Genomic DNA, 17,668 nt, shown 5'->3' on the forward strand with positions numbered 1-17,668 from the left:
GGAATGATATTCCAAGCATACGTTTTCGGTTGTATGTATTATACTATGGAAGAATAGAATGCTGGAATGTCTTCACTTTATTCTTTTACTGCATGCATGAGTTAATATTAAATATTCATGTAAATGTGTTGGAATCGTATGTGCCAGAAAAATTAGGATATCTGCATAGCCCACAGTTGTCATTCTGGTTCATTCCTAGTTTGCATGATGTTCATTGGTGGGTGTAACTTACATTACTTGCAAGTGACATTGCCTCATAGCACCAGTACACAATTAAACTGCAAACTTTAGTCATTTCGTAAGTATTTTCTGGCTCATTGACTTTGTCATTTGGGGTAAAGGGGGAGGGGGGGGGCACTATCTAAAGTATAAGTGAATATTATATACGAAAATAATTTGCTTTCTTGAGTATTTGACTTTTTTGTACTGAACAAAGTGTCACTGCCACTCATCTCCAGGGGTCTGGGACCTCTTTAGTTACTGTCTGTAAGAAGCTTGGTGGTGTTATTTCTGTGTTTGTGTGGGTTTCCTCTCACAATCCAAAAACCGGTGGTAGGTGGTTTGGGTGTGCACAGTTCTGTGACTGGGTGAATGGGTGATGTCTGCAGAGGGCATGTTTGCTGTAGTGTTATTCAGGTATGCTAATGTCAGGGATGCAATAAAGTTGAGCAAAATTGAATAGAATCACAATAGGTTTTTATATTGAAGCCTTTTCGCCATGGTAACAGCAGAAACCATGCTTGTGGATGTATGTTTGCACTCCATCCAGCAGCTCGACCTCTTCAGGGTCTTAAGTCTCAGCTCGGTGTCATGTTTCAGGCCCACTGTGACAATGTGTTGTCTTCACTAATCTTCTAATCAGCTGCTGTCCACCAGCATTGTTTAAACTGGCAATGGAGAAAATACTGCAAACATGGAGAAAGCGTTACCGCAGAAACGTGAGACCACTTCCGAGCCAAACATGCTGTGCCAACACCAGCTCTGAAATACACTCTGTAAGCGAAAGCACATAAAGGCAGACCTTAGCAGCTTACCAAAACCTCTGTTTCATTACTGTTTTACAGGTGTTTACAAAAGGCTGGACACCCCTAGCCAAATGAATAGGTTTTGTTGCTTTTCTGAATACGCAAATGTATCCGCTACATGTATTTTCTGCATATTTTAAAAGGTTGTGTCATTTGCTGTGTTCAAAGAACTAGGAAAAAGGAAGCGTTAACAAAAATAGTCATCCCTTTTTTGACAGTTAGTTGAAACCTAGTAAATATTCTTAATTTTCTTGTATGTTAGTGTAACAACATTGTGTTCCAGTTCATTTTGGACCATTTCCATTCACCCATTTGTGTAAAAATGTGTACACAGCATCAAAGCCTGTTAGTGTTTTCAAAGAGTGCAAAAATAAGGGTGCTATTTTTATGGACTGTGATGTTCCCACACTGTAATAAAGATGTCACTAAGCAGTATGATGCATTTCAGCCGTATTTGGAACATGCAGTTTTTTTCTTGTATTGCATTACCCACATGAGAAGGACAAAGAAGCCATGCAATATTTTTAGCCTCAGACTGAAATTATGCAAGGAGACAACTGCAATATGGGAGAAGGCCAGGCGGTTCACATAATGCCCATGTCTGGTGTATTAATAAAAAAAAGTAATTATTAGCTTAAGATTAGGAGCTGCTTGTGTGGCCTCTCCCCCCAATCTCTCCCCCTGCAGCATGCTTTCTCCCAGCCAGTACAATCTCATTTCACTCACTAGAGATCATTAGTCACCAGGCAAGGGAACGCCGTGTCAGCGTTACTGAAATCTACACTCAAATATATTAGACTTAAATCCTCAGCATAATGTCTGGAACACTGAGAGTTCAGTATGCACTGGTAATGGAGAATAATCATGTGCATGTCATGACAGTAGCATATGGAAAATTGAGCTTGACTTACAATATTTTTTGCTTTTCTTCTGCAGTGAGCTGAGCACTAAATATGCTGAAACCTACCCTGTTGGTTCTGTTGTGACTGAAGTTTGTTTTGTTTTTGTTTTATATAAAATGGGCTTATATAAAAATGCTTTTGAAATGCATTATTCAATATCTTCAAATGCCAGCCCTGAAGTCCATATGTAGGTAGCTTTCAAATCAGTGGTTAATAAACCTCATATGTATGCACTCAGTTTTCAGCACTAAATGGTAATGAGCATCCCAGTGTGATACGCCTCTCAGAAGCCTGAATAACAGTGCGCAATTAAAGATAAAAAGTCAGTGACTCTATTTATGGCATATCTTTAATTTCAGCAAGTTGAGATCACCTGCAGGTTTAACCGGTGTTGAGTTTACCATGTTTCCCTTTAACAGTTGTTCAAAAATGACATTTACTGCTGAAAATATCTGAGGATTAAATGGATGACTTAAGTAATCAACAAATGAAACTGGGGAAAAAATATTCATCTTAAGAAAACTCAATTACACAAGAGGCGGGCTGGTCACAGCACAAGTGCTCATGTGGCGATCCTCTGAACAGTCGTTTTGTTATAGCAGAATAATGAACTCAGCTTCGTTTCCTGTGTCCTTGCGCAGCACATACATTTCAATATATTTTCTCTGGGGTGAGCACTTCCTGGAGCAGGGAACAGAAGTGGGCGTTTGTTTTTTAGCATCCTTCATTTCAGAGAGCTTTAAAAAAAATGCTTTTTACAGTTTTTTTCTCTCACTCGCTTACTTATTAGCTTTGACCCCGTCACTCAGTGACAATTTCTCCAGAGCTACATGACAAACTGAAGGCGGTTAAATCCAGAGTCTTTATCTCATTGTGCGTTTTTTGTAGTTGATGTGGATGATCTTAGATGTAATGACCAGTTAAGCTAGCTTCAAGCAATATTTGATGGGTCCTATTTCTTTCTAATGGGCAATGGAAAATCACTCATTGTCCTTCAAGTGTTTTTTTAGAGTACTGTAGTGGTTAATGAGCACTGCTACCCTCCAAAAAAGAGACTAAAGTGTGATATCCAGTTTGAGAAACTTGGGCAGCACTGCATTATGCTAAGTCTGTAACATGATTAAACATATTGTGCTAAATGCTATATATGTAAATGAAGCATAACATTTGCATTTGGAATGGCATTATTTTGGGTGAGAGCCTCCACTAAATTCCATACATGCAAATGTAAATGGTGAGGCTAAAAATCAGGTTTAACAGTTATTTTGAATCAGTAATGAAGTGTTCTTGTCTGAATTTTGTTTCTTCAGTTTAGCACGGAAGCTACAATGCTAACATAGCTAAGGATTTATAGAAACTAATAGCCACCAGGTTACCATTAGCACAAATGAAGCAAACTACTGTCACCAAAAATGTCATGGCTTATGGACTTTGTTGTTTAGATTGTTGTGGGGGGTGAGGGGATGATATCTTGCCTCCGCTGGATAAAAAAAGCATTTGGTAGCCAGTTTGCCTTTAAGAAAAATATTAACACTTGGACTTCTCTCTTCCCCAGATGTTGGGAACTCTCACTGCAGTCCCTATCAAGGTGCCTCAGGTCAGCTCTCTGCATCGGCTGGCCGGGCAGTCGCCCACTGTGCTACCTCAGGTAACACAGACACATATTCCACAGTTAAATGTACTAATACAATCCTATTTCAACCTCAGGCACCACATAAAAACAGACACATTACATCCTATTTCTGTCTGTATCAGGGTTGTAAAACGAATGTATTGTAGCACATTATTGGAGAGATAAATCCTGTGCCAAAAAAAATAAATAATTAAAAAAATCACAGTGGCATCTGTGAGAGTGTATAAGTGCAGCTGTATGCAACAGTACAGACACCCCCTGGTCAAATTACATGTTTTGCTGATTTTCGAGTTAACGCAACAACTATCTAAGGAACAAACTAAAGTATGGTTTTTGTTTTACAAACTGTAATCATTACATTTTAAAATGTACAAATTATCATTTTTAAAATTTGAAAAAAGTAAAGCATTCCATTATAAAAATGTACCATATAATTTGCACACACTACATTTTATGTGGACTTCTATTTTGAAATTTCAGCAAATAAACAGTAGTTAAATTTGTCTTTAATCCACTTGAAGAAAATATGTGTTTATCTTCAGCAAAAAATCAGCAAAACATATCAGTGACCAGGGCTGCCCAAACCTTTCTCTCTGTAGTTTCATTCAAATGGTTTAGTCAGTGTCTAGTACACTTAGACATATATTTTCTGGTTCAAAGGGCAAACAGTGTCTTAGTTGTCTTTAGCCTGAAATACAGGGATAGTACGGTAGTATAAGATGACCCTGATTTAACCCTTCTGAAACTAAACATAGAACTACATGAACTGGCACAAAGTCTTAGAAGTTCATCCCACTTAGACACAGATCTAAGAGCACTAGAGTTTCTCCAGAGATGTCCTCTGGTAAGGGTAGACTATATACCCATATATGGCAAATCTCTCTTTCTAGTAGCATCAAGTTCATCACAAAGGGACATTCAGTGCATCAGCTTTTTTGCATTCCTCTAATCTTCACGAAGGAACATGAACACAGCATCAAAATGGTGAAGCCCTCATAAAACCAGTATTTGAGCACAACACGTCAACAGTGAAGCATGGAGCAGAAAATCAAGTCTAAAAGAGACAGCAGTGTGTTAGAGAACAGGCAAATCTGGCAGGTTATCCGATAAATCTCACAGCTAATAAATCTTTAAGGCTCAGGCTTCCCAGTGTGGGCTGCTTTTGGATGCAATTAATCTCTGCTGCAGTTCAGCTCGTTTGTTTTCATTGGTCTTCTTAGTGGATCAATGGAGATGATGTTTGATAAGGTCACAGAATGAAAACCTCATTTGTGTAAGTATCAATGACACCACAGGGGGGCAGTATAGCTCCAAACTAAAGACCCTAATCCTCAGCCAAAGAGAGAGTGACTCATACAGACCTCAGACGAAACTGTGTGGAGTCATTGGTCTGGACAAATGAGACAAAACAAACACACGGGCTAAGGTTTGCAGCTCTTTATAGACGGTCAACATTCCTTACACAACTTGCAAAACAGTGTGTTTATTTTATACATACTAATTTTACATGCTCCTAATAGTTTTTTTTTCTTCCGAGATAAATGTACAAATATAGCATTTGTAGCTTAAATCAGAAACGATGGCACAGCAGGTAGTGTTGCAGTCACACAGCTCCAGGGACCTGGAGGTTGTGGGTTCAAGTCCCACTCACAAGACAACAAAAGAACAAAACAAAAAAAGTTAATGGTACCAAATGGTCATCCCTGTTTGTAGTGTGTTTCCTTAGTGATATGATTGAGCTTAGCATGACCAGAAGCATTAAATAGGGTGTGAAACATTAATTTATGTTTTAAGGAGTCTAAGAGATTGGTATATCCTCTGCTTTGAATAAACATTCTACGATTAAAAGAAATTAGGACATTAAAGCTTTCTTTTAGCATTCTAACTTTGTCTAATTATGATTTTCATCCTAGAAGTGTGTGCATTAGCAGATAGTAAATGTTGAAATGGGCCAACGTTCGGTTCTTGTTGCCAGCAGGTTAGGCCAAAGACTCTGATCCCGGACAGCCTTCCCCACAGCCCGTGCCAGGAGCAGCAGTCCAGCCAGCCCCTGAGCCAGCCCCTGACCCTGCCACGGGGCACAGCTGTGCTCAGCCCCAAGAGCCAGGGTCCAGCGCTGCCCATCGCCAACAGCACCTTCAGCCCAGAGAGAGTGGCTGGGGGCCAGGGAGACGGTTCCCTGGCCGGGGTCTCGGCTGCCAGCCCTGGGGTCGCATACGCCATTATTTCCTCCGCCTCAGCATCAACAAATGGAGTGACCACCATGAATGAGACTGTCAAAGTCCAGCCGCTGATTTTCAGCCCAGACAGCAAGGTCAGAGGCCAGACTCATCACATATACCAGCTTAAAACTTATCACCACAGCACGTAAATCCTGATAAATCTGTGTGAAAGCTTTACACAATCAGGTTTTTTTTTTTTTTTTTTTTTGACCGCAACAAGTCCTCTGACCCATATGAGAGTAAAAGTCTGACCATCTGATCCGACACTATTATGATTATAGAGTAAATCTAAATGATTACCACCCCTGGTTGGGGCGTGCCACTAAATGTCCAAATCTAATTATATGCTTCTTAAATTTTAATCCTAAAACATGAATAGATACAAAATACAGTGGACATCACTTTGTGGCTCATAGTCTAATCAGCAGTAGATCTGTTTTCTTAAAGGCAGCAATGTGTACATGTTTTTATGATCTGCCCAAATAACCTCTTGTTTCTAACAGTTAAAAGTGCCCTGACACTGTAATGCTTTCGGGAAACGGCTCTTGATTGGACAGTTTAATCTTGCTTGGGCCTTGTGTCTGATGAGTAATTCTTTAGGATCCCAGAGTGGCTCAAACCAAGGCTCACCTCGGTGTATAAGTTTTGCTGTAGTAATTAATCTCAAGGCGCTATGAAAAATGGGCTACGGTTGACACAGGGAAGATTGGTGAGGCTCATTACGATGTCGTTAAGAGAGCGGTAGCCCTCACGGCCACTGGCCACACCTCTCATGGCCCACATTTTTCTACTACACACTATAGATGACAGAAAAATTATGCATCCAAACTACAGTAAAAAACTGAAGGTTCTGTTTCATTTAGTTCTTGTTTTTTTTTTTACGTGCAGCAAGAACATGGTCTATTTGCCCTCATCTAAGGCAAGAAGTGCTATTTTACCATAAATCAGGAATAAAGTGTTTGAAAACAAAAACGTGTTAATGTATCAGATGTATTCGAAAAGCTAGTGTAGGGAATAACCATTAGAGTTAGGGATTCAAAAACTACAACAAAATGAATATTCATGGTGTCATTAACTGATTTAAAATCTAATTCATTACATGGCAACGTGCAGAAAAAAAAAGAGTGCCATTGATATTCTCTATTTATTTTGATAGTCATAACTAGCTCTGCTTTACTGGAACCTCGATCATAATCATGCTCACATCTCTTTGTCTTTGGTTGCCTTTGCTGTTTGCAGGTGATTATTATCCAGCCCCAGATCCCCAGTAGCTCTCAGGGTTCTTCAGGTCCTCCAGCTGAGAGCCACATACAGGAACCCAGCCCTGCCCCCACCTCCCCACAAAAATCCAAGAAGAAGAAGGAGGAAGACCCAGAGGTAAGGTCACTGTCTGTTTGTGTAGAATCTGTACAGTCCTCTGAATCAGTCTTAAACAGCCAGGATTGACGTGCAGAGAAACAATGATTCTGTACAAAGAAGTGACAGCCTCAGGAATCGGCTGTCTAAAAATATTGGATCCTGGAGAGTCTGTGTCCTAGATTTATTTTTTCCACCTGAAGCAAATCCATATTGGATACTTACTGTGGCAATTTTGGCAACAATTCTTCTTTAGTTGTTAGCTGTACACCGTAGGCAGATAAGAAAGAGGAAACTCAGAAAGATTCTAACTGGGAAATCATAACTGACATGCTTGAAAAGTTAAAACATCGTATGTTATTGTTTTTGTTCACCTTTTAGAAAATTGCCTTCATGGTAGCCCTTGGCCTTGTCACTACAGAACACTTGGAAGGTAAGCTGAAATCAAAATAGCACACATGCTATTTTTATCATGTTAATTCATTAACTGTCCATCATTGTAATGTTTTATAACAAGTCTTAATATTATTATTATGACAGAGATCCAGACTAAAAGACAGGAGAGGAAGAGAAGAAGTACAGCTAATCCTGCATACAGCAGTCTGTTTGAGCCTGAGGTAGCTAACGATTCAAGCTGTCACCTGCACCTTTTTGTCTCTAAGAATGACAAACGCAGTTAGCCAGCTCTGCACTAGGTCAAAACGAGGAGTGGAAATGTGCAGAGGTGCTAACCGATACAGCCTGGTTTCTGTTCTTTTTCACTTAACAGATCAGAGCCTCTATCCAGGCGCAATCTTTACAGCGCCCTCTGGTGGAGTGTAGAGTACAAGCTTGTTTTTTTTATTTTGTTCAGACGTGGTACTTGGAATGTGAACGATTAATTGAAAACAAGCTAATGTTCTTAGTTACGTCATGTTTTTCAAAACCTTTTTTCAAGTAGTTTATTGATTGAATAATAAATGTAGTCTTTGTATGTTTAAGGTAATAATTCCATGAATTGTAACATACAGGTTTAATAAAAATAGTAGTATATAGCAGGCAATAGTAGTAGTAAGTGAATAGCAGGCAATTTAATGGAATGAAACATAAAACAAGAACAAAATCATGTTGTTGTTTTTTTTTTTTGTTTGTTTGTTTTTGCAATGGTTTCTGCTAGCCACATTACAGTTTTAACCTGGGGTTCCCTTTAAATATCTATGAAGCTATGAACATTTAATAAACTTGTAAATCTGTAATAATCAAACACTACAAAGCTTGTTTTAATTAATAGTTCACATTACACAGTCAGAATTCAGGACTTCATTTTCTAAACTATCAATATATTGATATTCAAACACACACACAAATGTATTTCTATTTCATAGTTTCAGTTAAAGAGCTAATAGTTTCTTTTTGCTTACTTTCCAGCGCAAAAGACTTGCATCAAATTACCTGAACAACCCGCTATTCCTGTCAGCAAGAGGTAAAACGGATTTCTCTTCCCATCAACACAACACAGCTGGAGTATGGCTGACAAAATTATGCATGAAGAAGCACACTCACTCAAATACTGATGCATGGCCACACACACACACACACACACACACACACAATCATGATGCCATCAGGACAGATAGAAAGACAGACGCCAGTCTCAGATAATGCTGAGTGACGATCAGATACTCTGTACATACGCTTTAATTGTGTCTAAATCAGTTCCACTCTGGTGCATTTGTTCGTAAAGGAATCAAATCAGATGCTGCTAATTTAAATGTAGTTTACACATTCGGCACAGAGATTTATAGTTACACGTCCAACATTGGCAGTGTTTTCAAATATAATTATACATGTTTTGCCTTTTTGTGTTTTTCCTGCACTTACTCAATATCAGTGTTATTAGATCCAATTCTATCTTTCTTAAAAAAAAATAATAATCTAATATATATTGAAGCATACATATATAAACTGTTCAGTGCAGAACTGCCTCCAGTGCTGACAAATGCAGAACTACAGTCAATAACAGTGGCATACCAAATAGTGAGGATTTTTTTTACCCATCTACAGTACCATGCATTAAAAAAATTTAAATATTAACTTTAAGTAAAACTTCTTCACTTTTTACTTTAATTAAATCTGAGATTAGATGGAGATATCAAAGAGATTTCCCCAAAACTAGAAATATATTACTAGAAATTATATATTTATATACCATACAAGACCTGGTAAACCACAGTCAGATAAACAGTGCTTAAAGCTTTCTTTCTATGTGCTTGCTTCGGATGTGAATAATGAATGCAGCTAAAGCTTTGTCTGTGTGTGGAGCTCTGCTGCATGGCTATTGCTACAGTCCTACGCATGTATAACCCTGTCTGATGACTGTGGCAGCTTTTTACTAACCTGTTCTCTGCTTCTAATTCACACGCCAGACTCTGTGGATCTGTGTTGGAAGGTATGTAAATCAACCTATATAATTTGTGGAGCTGTGTTTTTTTTTTATTTATTTATTTATTTAAGGTGTGTGTTTGTAATGCTCTAAATGTGGTGGTTACACTACAAGTCTAACACCATGAGCTCAAAGCACTTAAAGCTCAGGTAACAGCTAGACGTGTTCATGTCAGTGTCTTTGTTTTTGCTCTGGATAAGAGCACCTGCTAAACGGTGTAAACGTAAACATGCTCTGTACAGTATGAATTGTACATGGTTGGTTGTCTCTAAAATAACATTTATACATAAATTGTCTTAGAAAGACAGTTTGTATTGTTGTTTGTTCATGGTATTACTGTGTATAAAGTTTTCTGCTCTGATGCCGAGTGCCTATGTCTATGGCAGGACGAGCTAGAGCATGATGACCACTGTGCAGTGTGTAAAGAAGAAGGTGATCTTCAGCAGTGCCATACCTGCCCCCGCGCCTACCACCCCGACTGCTTACATCCCCCACTCAAAGCCCCGCCCAAAGGCATGTGGATGTGCCCCAAGTGCCAGAAAAAGGTCAGGTTTACAACATCTCATATGTGAACTGTTTAAATAAATGAGATCTGGGAGGCCCATTGGATCAAATTTATTGAAAATAAATCAAGTATCGCCTGTATTGAGCCTGATTTATTGATTGACATTGATTTTCCTGTCTGGAATATCCTTTCTTAAATGGATTGTCCTTTATTTACTGTTTTTCTTGGTGTGAAATATGGTTGTATTATCAAACGTCTTTAGATTGGATACATTTGTCCCTAGTGAATTACAGTGACTTTTGTGTTGGGATATGACTTTTCATGGAATATTAGCATGGAATATTAAATTAAAATAAAAAAAATCATACAAGGCATAAGATATTCTAAAGTAAATGAGTATATTCACAAAAGGCATACTTCTGTAGTTGTACCAATACCAAGAGTACATCTGTAATTATTTCCTGTCTGTTTCCTCTTCTGAAGGTTCTGAATAAAGAAAACCTGTCTTGGCCACATAACTTCGTACAGTCTTATGTTACACACAAAACAGGTGAGACCCTCAGTGTGTATGAGTTTATATGATTATTCTAAATGTGTTACCTCTATTCTCTTTCTCCCATCCTCATGATACGATATGTATCAGTGATTATGAGTACACAATAACAGATTATACCTGGTTAAATAGAAGTGACTCTGACACTTCCAGGTTATTGCACTCCTTTGTAAATAGCTTCTTGTTGTGGGCCATGATGTGTAATATGTGTGTGTTCAGTGAGAGAAGAGGAGAAAAGAAAGCTGATCAGGAGGAACAGTGAGCTGAAGAAAGAGTGTGCCCATCTGAAAGAAGAGGATCAGAGGCTGAGCAAGTCTCTCACGGTACTGTTCAAATTTTCATTTCTCGTTTACCGCATTGAGCAGGTTTATCACTACACACACTCACACACGTCACAGCGTGACTCATCACCATTCTTCTAAAGACTCGTCTTGCAAAACTAGTTAGACTTCAGAGTAAACATGTTTTTAAACTTCCTTTTAGTAGCACTTCACATTAGTTTTCTTGTTTTTATTATCGTTTTGAGTGTATAATTATGCAAAGCATATAACTGATTTATACAGTGAAGTAATTATAGTGATGCACACTCACAATCAGCCAAGGCTTCAAATCAGCTGATTTATGCTCCAAAAATACATCTCCTGATTGCAATTTTTTAGATGTTGGCCAATCAATGTTGCCATTTTATATCATAAATAACGTGAAGCTTGTAAATGAACTTCTGCTTACCTTTCGCCACAGTCCTCTTGCATACTGTGATTCATTGTATACAATGTATAATCACTTTAGACTGTTTTTCCTAATTTTAAATCCCAATTTTCCTAATCCTTTAATTACAATATATTAATTGGCTGCACATTTGACTAATGAGAAGTACAGCTACTAGTGCATTTCCTGTGTTCATTTAGCCCACAAGCTTTATTTTTTTTTATAGCTTTTAAGTTCTATAAAAGGTGTATTATCGCCTCCTGAGCGTGGCGTTGGTCCTATTATTGAATGAAACCCATGAAGATGCCTCAGACATCCAAGACTGGGAGTGTTATATTTCAAAATTAGTTTTGCTCTCTCTGGGAAAATAATCTGCTTTGGTTTGCTAAACTACAAGTGCCTGTTATCTGGCCAGCTATGCTTCTAAACAGAACTGTTTTGTTTTGCTTACTTTCGAACTTTTCTGTTCCTCCAGCACTAGTTGCTGAAATTTGCTTTCTCAGAAACAGTTTTTTTTTTTTGAACAATGTGTGTGTCTGTGTGCACTGTTGGGCTGCACTTCACTGAACTGCTCACCCCCGAAAACCCTTCATTCGACCCACACTCACAGATATGAGGCTCACGCAGTCCGACAGTGCACCCCCCCACCCTACGGTAATTCAGTAACAGTATGAAAAATGTGGATACCCATCCCTAAGTGCCACCAGTATCTGACAACATTTTCAAATGTTTATATTTTATATATGTTTTCTTTGTGTGTGTTTCTGGAGCAGAAGTGCATGGATCTGAAGGAGCGTCTGTTGGTTCAGCAGAGGGAGACCCAGACCTCGCTGGAGCGTCTCAAGACTCTGATCCGGCTGATCCAGCGTGAGCACATGATCCAGGTGACCATGACGGCTACCACCACCACCACAGCCGGAGATTCTCTGCTCTCTCTGCCCTGGATCAAACCCTCACCCAGTTCAAGCTCCTCCCCTAGCAGCTCCTCAAGCTCCTCCCCCAGCAGCACGGTACCTGCTGGAGCCCCCACAGCCCTGCTGCACAAAAGCTTGGCCCAGTCCCAGGCAAACAACTGATACACAACGGACCCAACAGCAGGCAAAAAAAAAAACTAACTACAAACATTTACACATGACTGAGCGAGCGTCTACATGAGAGACATGCGTCTTTTTACCACATGCAGCTCTTCCAGAGACCTGGAGAGTCATATCTAACCATTGTGTGTTTCTTTCTTTTGTTTTTTTGCAAGAGCTGTAATGTTTTAAGAAAAGAGATCCTTTTCAGAAAATAACTTAAAAAGAAACTACAGTATATCGTCACATGATTCATGACAAGTATTTTTTAAACCCGACACCTACAGTGCTTACGAGATTTTTTTTAAAAACGTATCATTTTTTTAATTTATTAAATGTTCTTGGCCTTAACGTATTTAGGACATGGAAAAAGAGAAAAAAAAAACAAAAACAAAGGAAGCAGATAACAGTGCCGCTCAAAATCTATGCGGCCACAGCCTTTTCTTTTTATTTTATTATGTTTTACTTTTTTAAAAATGGGAAGGGGAGGGGATTAATAATTGTTCTGCATATAGCGAGAGAGAGAACATTTAGAGTAGTGGTAGACGAAAACAAGCAAGAAACATATAACATTAAAAACGGAAAAGACTGTACACTGATCTATCCAAGTAGATATTAACTGTTCTCCTTCTCCTATGAACAATGATTGCCATAATAATTCAGGTGAAAGAGAGACGGGGAAATGTTTTTTTCATTTGTGTATGTACTTACAAGCATACGAGCCTTCAAACAAAACAAAACAAAAAACAAAAAAACAACAAAAAAAAACAAACCAGAGAATAACTTTTTTTCAGTATTAATAGAGTTGAGATAAAGGAACAAAGTATTTAAGATGACTACAAAATTTAGCATTTCTAGTGGAGAATTTTAGTATTTTCATGCTGATGCCTGTTCATAATTGTGAATCGAAGTATTGGAGAGAGGGAAATTGTTGTACATATGTTGTATTGTTATTACAGGTTCTTCTAATTTCTCTTCTGTATTGTTACTCCAAATCACAGCCACACAAATGGTGTTCCTCTTATTTTTCCGTTGCACCAACAACAAAAAAGCGGACATACTGAGGGGCCGTTCCAAGTTCCAGTGAGTGTGTGAGCCCACCATCACCCCTTTCTTATTTTGCCAGTATATAAGATATGCCAAAAAAAAAAAAAAAAAAAAAAAGATCTTTACATTTTTGTACTGGAAACTTTTGCATCTTTTTACCACCTTCACTCATCTGTCCTGTTTTCTGTTTTCTACTTTGCTTTAATGCTGTTTATTTCTCATTTCCTTATCACCAAATGACACGTACAAGGTTGCGTTTTTACTGTAAAGATGCCACTAGCGTTGGTCTTCTGCTTTGTGGGGGGTTATTTAAATTTCTCAGTCTGTTCGACAATACAAATGAACACTGCCTCAAGAACAACATTAAAAACAAATCCAGGGTTTATTTAAGATATCAGAACATTTAACATTGAGATGAGAAAGGTTTAAGTGGATGGACTTTTTTTTTCTGGAGGGATAGTTTGTCTTCCTGCTTTGCCAAAGGGTTTTTCTAAATTCACTGAGCCTGAGGCAGAGCTGCTCCTCAGCCCCAAGGTAGGAACAGCAGATCTGCCTTTAACATTAAACCCTCTACTTTCTGCCATTGATTCCTGATTCCAAGCGAAATTAACAGCAGTTTATAACGTAAACCGCTGAATGTGTCGTAAAGAATAAATTGCTGAATATTTTCATAGAATTTTAAATTGTCTAAGGATCTGTCTCACCTTCAACTTTGAGCTTTAAAAGACTCAGAACAAATGCAGTGGCCTAGGTGTTTAAAGCTATGGTTAAAATACTTGAGCATGTTTGTAATGGACAGCCAATGTATAAAACATGAGGAGGATATGAGCGGCTTATGCTAAGCTAATACAATAGAAGACTTTGAAAAGACTAAGATCTGGCACATGTTCACATCTAATGCCGGGATCAGACTACACGAATTTAGCCTGATTTTGGCATGATTTTGTCGTATCCGACAAATTTCCAGTGTCTGAACCGAATTTGAGCGTCGGGACGAGTAACGATTGTGTAGTGTGACATAATCAAAGATCAGCGATGTGGCGTCTGGGACGCCCCACAACACCACGCCAAAAAGCCCAGCATGTTAGAATCTTTTGGATCGTTACGCCATCGTTACGGCATGTTCCTTGACAATGACCAATAGGAGGACAGAGCGCTGTCTGGCGCTTTAAACACATATTTAAACACAGAGTAGAGAAAGAGGCTGCTGCTGTCAGGTGGAAAAACAAAACTGAGGGAATGCTCTTGACATGTGAATACATTACCTCGTGTTCTCTTTGTAGGACAGACAGTCTATTCCCTCCTCCTCGAAACACACAGGAACGGGTCCCGACCAAGACACGGCACAAATTTATAGCGCTAATCTGACAGTGAACGTCGTGAAAGACAAAAATATGATGTAGTCTGATCCAGGCATAAAGACAACAGGTTTTTAGTTACAGACTGATTTGCCCGGGGTCATGAGCCAAAACTTAAAACCTGAATTGGAAATTCAAAACAACATAAACACTGAGTTAAGACGGCTATCCTGACAACTTTACACCAAACGATCCAGAAGACGGGAGTGTGCCACAGCTCTGTTCATTTTATTCCGACATTGGACATTTGTGACAGTGAAATCTCTTAAAAAGGTACTTAGTGTAAAGTGAGTGTTTGTTTTCAAAGGAAAATCATACAGTGCAGTAGGGGTGGGCGATATGGCGAAAATAGATTGCAATACTCTTTTTAGATTTTCATAGTACCTTACTTGCTTAGTAAATGTTAACAGCCTGAAATGCTCTATTATCAATGAAACTGAACTGAGTTGAATTAAACAAAATTGTGAAAATATATATTGAAAAATAATGAAATAAGATACTACTTGAATAATAAAAAAAAAACAGTTAAAAACAGGTAAAGTAACAGCATTGACACTTCTGCCACTGTCTTAGGAATTTAGAACAGCTCTTACTCCAATATGAACTCTCTGTGTAATATGATTTATTTCTGCTGCTACAAAGCAATGTTTTACCACACTCCAGTAAAAAAGAACAGTTAAAAAGTGATCCATGGTCAGGGGCAAAAAGAAAGAAAGTTGTTGGAGTGCCTGGTGTTTATACAGAGTTAACCAGTTGCATTCTGATTGGCTATCCCCATTTCAGCGCACTGTTTTGTACCGGTCGGGCTTAGCTTTAGCAAACTTTGGCACATATGAGCCTTTCAGAGCAAGATATGTCCGTGGGACTGAGAAGAAGATTTACAACGCAGATTGCCTCCTCCTGAACATCATGCCAGTGTAGCAGGTCTGAGCGGCCATTTTGTGTGTTAGCCGAAATTCCTTTTCCTTCAGTTGTACGTGGTTCTTGGTCATGTTTTGGCCATTGGTGGAACATGAGACTCTATCTAGAGGAAGTCCGGCAGTGCAAGACTAGATCAAACTAAGCTTAAAGTTGCTGGCATCTTGCTTCGTGAGACAGACCCTCAATAAAGACCTCTAAACAACAATGGCTGTGGGAGATAAAAATAATACTAGGGCTGCACAGTATAGACAAAATATTGTGTAACAATTACAGTGACCTGAATAATAAATTTCAAAGGAACCCTTGATGCGAACAAAATTACAGACAGTTAAGAAATAACCAAGAGTGTGGTCACTTGCTCATCTAACATTTCTACTGAGATTATTACGTCATTGTTAGGTAGGGTGTCCCACTTTGCCACAGAAACAGATGCAGGAACATTTCTTTGATGATATAAGGTACTGATGTGGGACGATGCCATACCCCTGCTCCACAGCCCAGCATTGGGTGACCATGGGCAGCTGTTCCAGAGCATCCCATTTCTTTTCTGTGGAGCCACAATTTGGGATGTACCACAATTGGCTGCACTTTAAAACGACTGGATTCACTAATCCCATGGGATATTAACTAATATTTGTATATATAGTTCATATCGTGATACTGATTAACAGCTGATGTATTGTGCAGCCCTGGTTTTTAACCAGAAATGACTAACTCTGATATCATCCCTTATAATTAAAATAGGCTCATAATTAGATTTCCTTGTCTGCAGATATTTTAAGTGCATATCAGTTTCCTTACATGACCTGTGGCTTAGCAAGTGTAGTTTTCAATGACGGAGAGTGAAGAGCGCACACAAACTAATGGGAAGCAGCCACAATGAGAGTGTAAGCCATTTCTTGCATATCACCCACAAGCCTGTATTGCTGTAATAACACCAGTGTAATATAGGAATGCCTAACTTTCAGGGGTGTGTTAGGAGGATACTGCAGAGTCTATGGGGTGGGATTTGGAAACAGATTAGAGTCAAACCCTGTTGAAAACAGGAAAGGCTTTTCTTTTTTTTTTAGGAGGGGCGAAAAAAAGCAACCATAACCATATCAGAACTTTGTTTATAGCGAGAGTGCCCTTCACCCATCATTTCACGCTCACTCCGAGGCATGTCCCCGCCTCCTCCACAGTCAACCCTCCCCTCTTATTCTAAAATCTTCTCCGGGACAAACTGTGCCGTGCTTATACAGATCTATTTTAATACACTCGACACTACGTTGAACAAGATGAAAAAAAACTTTTTTATATTCTTTTATCAATGAACGTGAGAAAGAAAAGGGAGACACAAAGAATTACAATTTTTTTATCGTTTGCCAATTATGCATTTAGCTTGCGATGTGCGATGTGTCCTTTTGCTATGAGGAGAAGGTAGCAAAAATAATAAAGAAATAAAAAAGGAAACAAAATGGAGAAGGCAATGAGGCAACTTTTAGGTGGATGTCTTTGGACTGTCGAAATAGTGTTTTTTTTTTTTCTTTGTCATTATGAAGGGGGACTGTCCAGTGGATAGTATGTATAGGAAAGTGTTTGTCTTACATATGCCAATGTAGTTTTTTTCTTCTTTATGATGCATTCAAAGTTGATTGATGGAAGTTGGTAAATGGTAAAGAAGTAGTCTCACTTTTTTGTACTAAGTTCTTATTGAAAAACTGAATAATAAACATGGAAACAACTTGGAAAAATCATGGAGTCCATTTCCTTAATGCTTTTTTGTAGTTCATTTTTTTTTAGAGTAAGACAGGTCTCAGGTACACACACACACACTAAAGTGAGTATAGACCTACCTTGTATATACACTCATTGTTTATTTTATGAGCTCCACTGACCATACAGAAGCGCTTTGTAGTTCTATATTTGAATACTGTAGTCCTGTTGCTCTGCATAGTTTCTTT

General features: G+C 38.6%; 1 protein-coding gene across 4 annotated transcripts in view; it reads left to right on the forward strand.

The window, feature by feature from the left end:
- The window catches only part of phf21b (PHD finger protein 21B), a 96,660-nt gene extending 79,217 nt beyond the window's left edge, over positions 1-17,443 (forward strand). For 2 of the 4 annotated variants that reach the window (XM_066668415.1, XM_066668418.1), the window contains exons 3-13: positions 3,483-3,575; positions 5,536-5,874; positions 7,022-7,159; positions 7,520-7,571; positions 7,679-7,755; positions 8,546-8,600; positions 9,544-9,566; positions 9,947-10,105; positions 10,549-10,615; positions 10,838-10,941; positions 12,100-17,443. In XM_066668415.1, the coding sequence (XP_066524512.1) occupies positions 3,483-3,575; positions 5,536-5,874; positions 7,022-7,159; positions 7,520-7,571; positions 7,679-7,755; positions 8,546-8,600; positions 9,544-9,566; positions 9,947-10,105; positions 10,549-10,615; positions 10,838-10,941; positions 12,100-12,402 (1,410 nt within the window). In that variant the 3' untranslated portion in view covers positions 12,403-17,443. The remainder of the gene's footprint in view (positions 1-3,482; positions 3,576-5,535; positions 5,875-7,021; positions 7,160-7,519; positions 7,572-7,678; positions 7,756-8,545; positions 8,601-9,543; positions 9,567-9,946; positions 10,106-10,548; positions 10,616-10,837; positions 10,942-12,099) is intronic. The other 2 variants (XM_066668417.1, XM_066668419.1) reach the window with 1 other exon arrangement.
- The last annotated feature ends 225 nt before the right edge of the window (positions 17,444-17,668 follow it).

The sequence above is a fragment of the Hoplias malabaricus genome, chromosome 4 (genome assembly GCF_029633855.1).
Source record: "Hoplias malabaricus isolate fHopMal1 chromosome 4, fHopMal1.hap1, whole genome shotgun sequence".
NCBI classification, from domain to species: domain Eukaryota; kingdom Metazoa; phylum Chordata; class Actinopteri; order Characiformes; family Erythrinidae; genus Hoplias; species Hoplias malabaricus.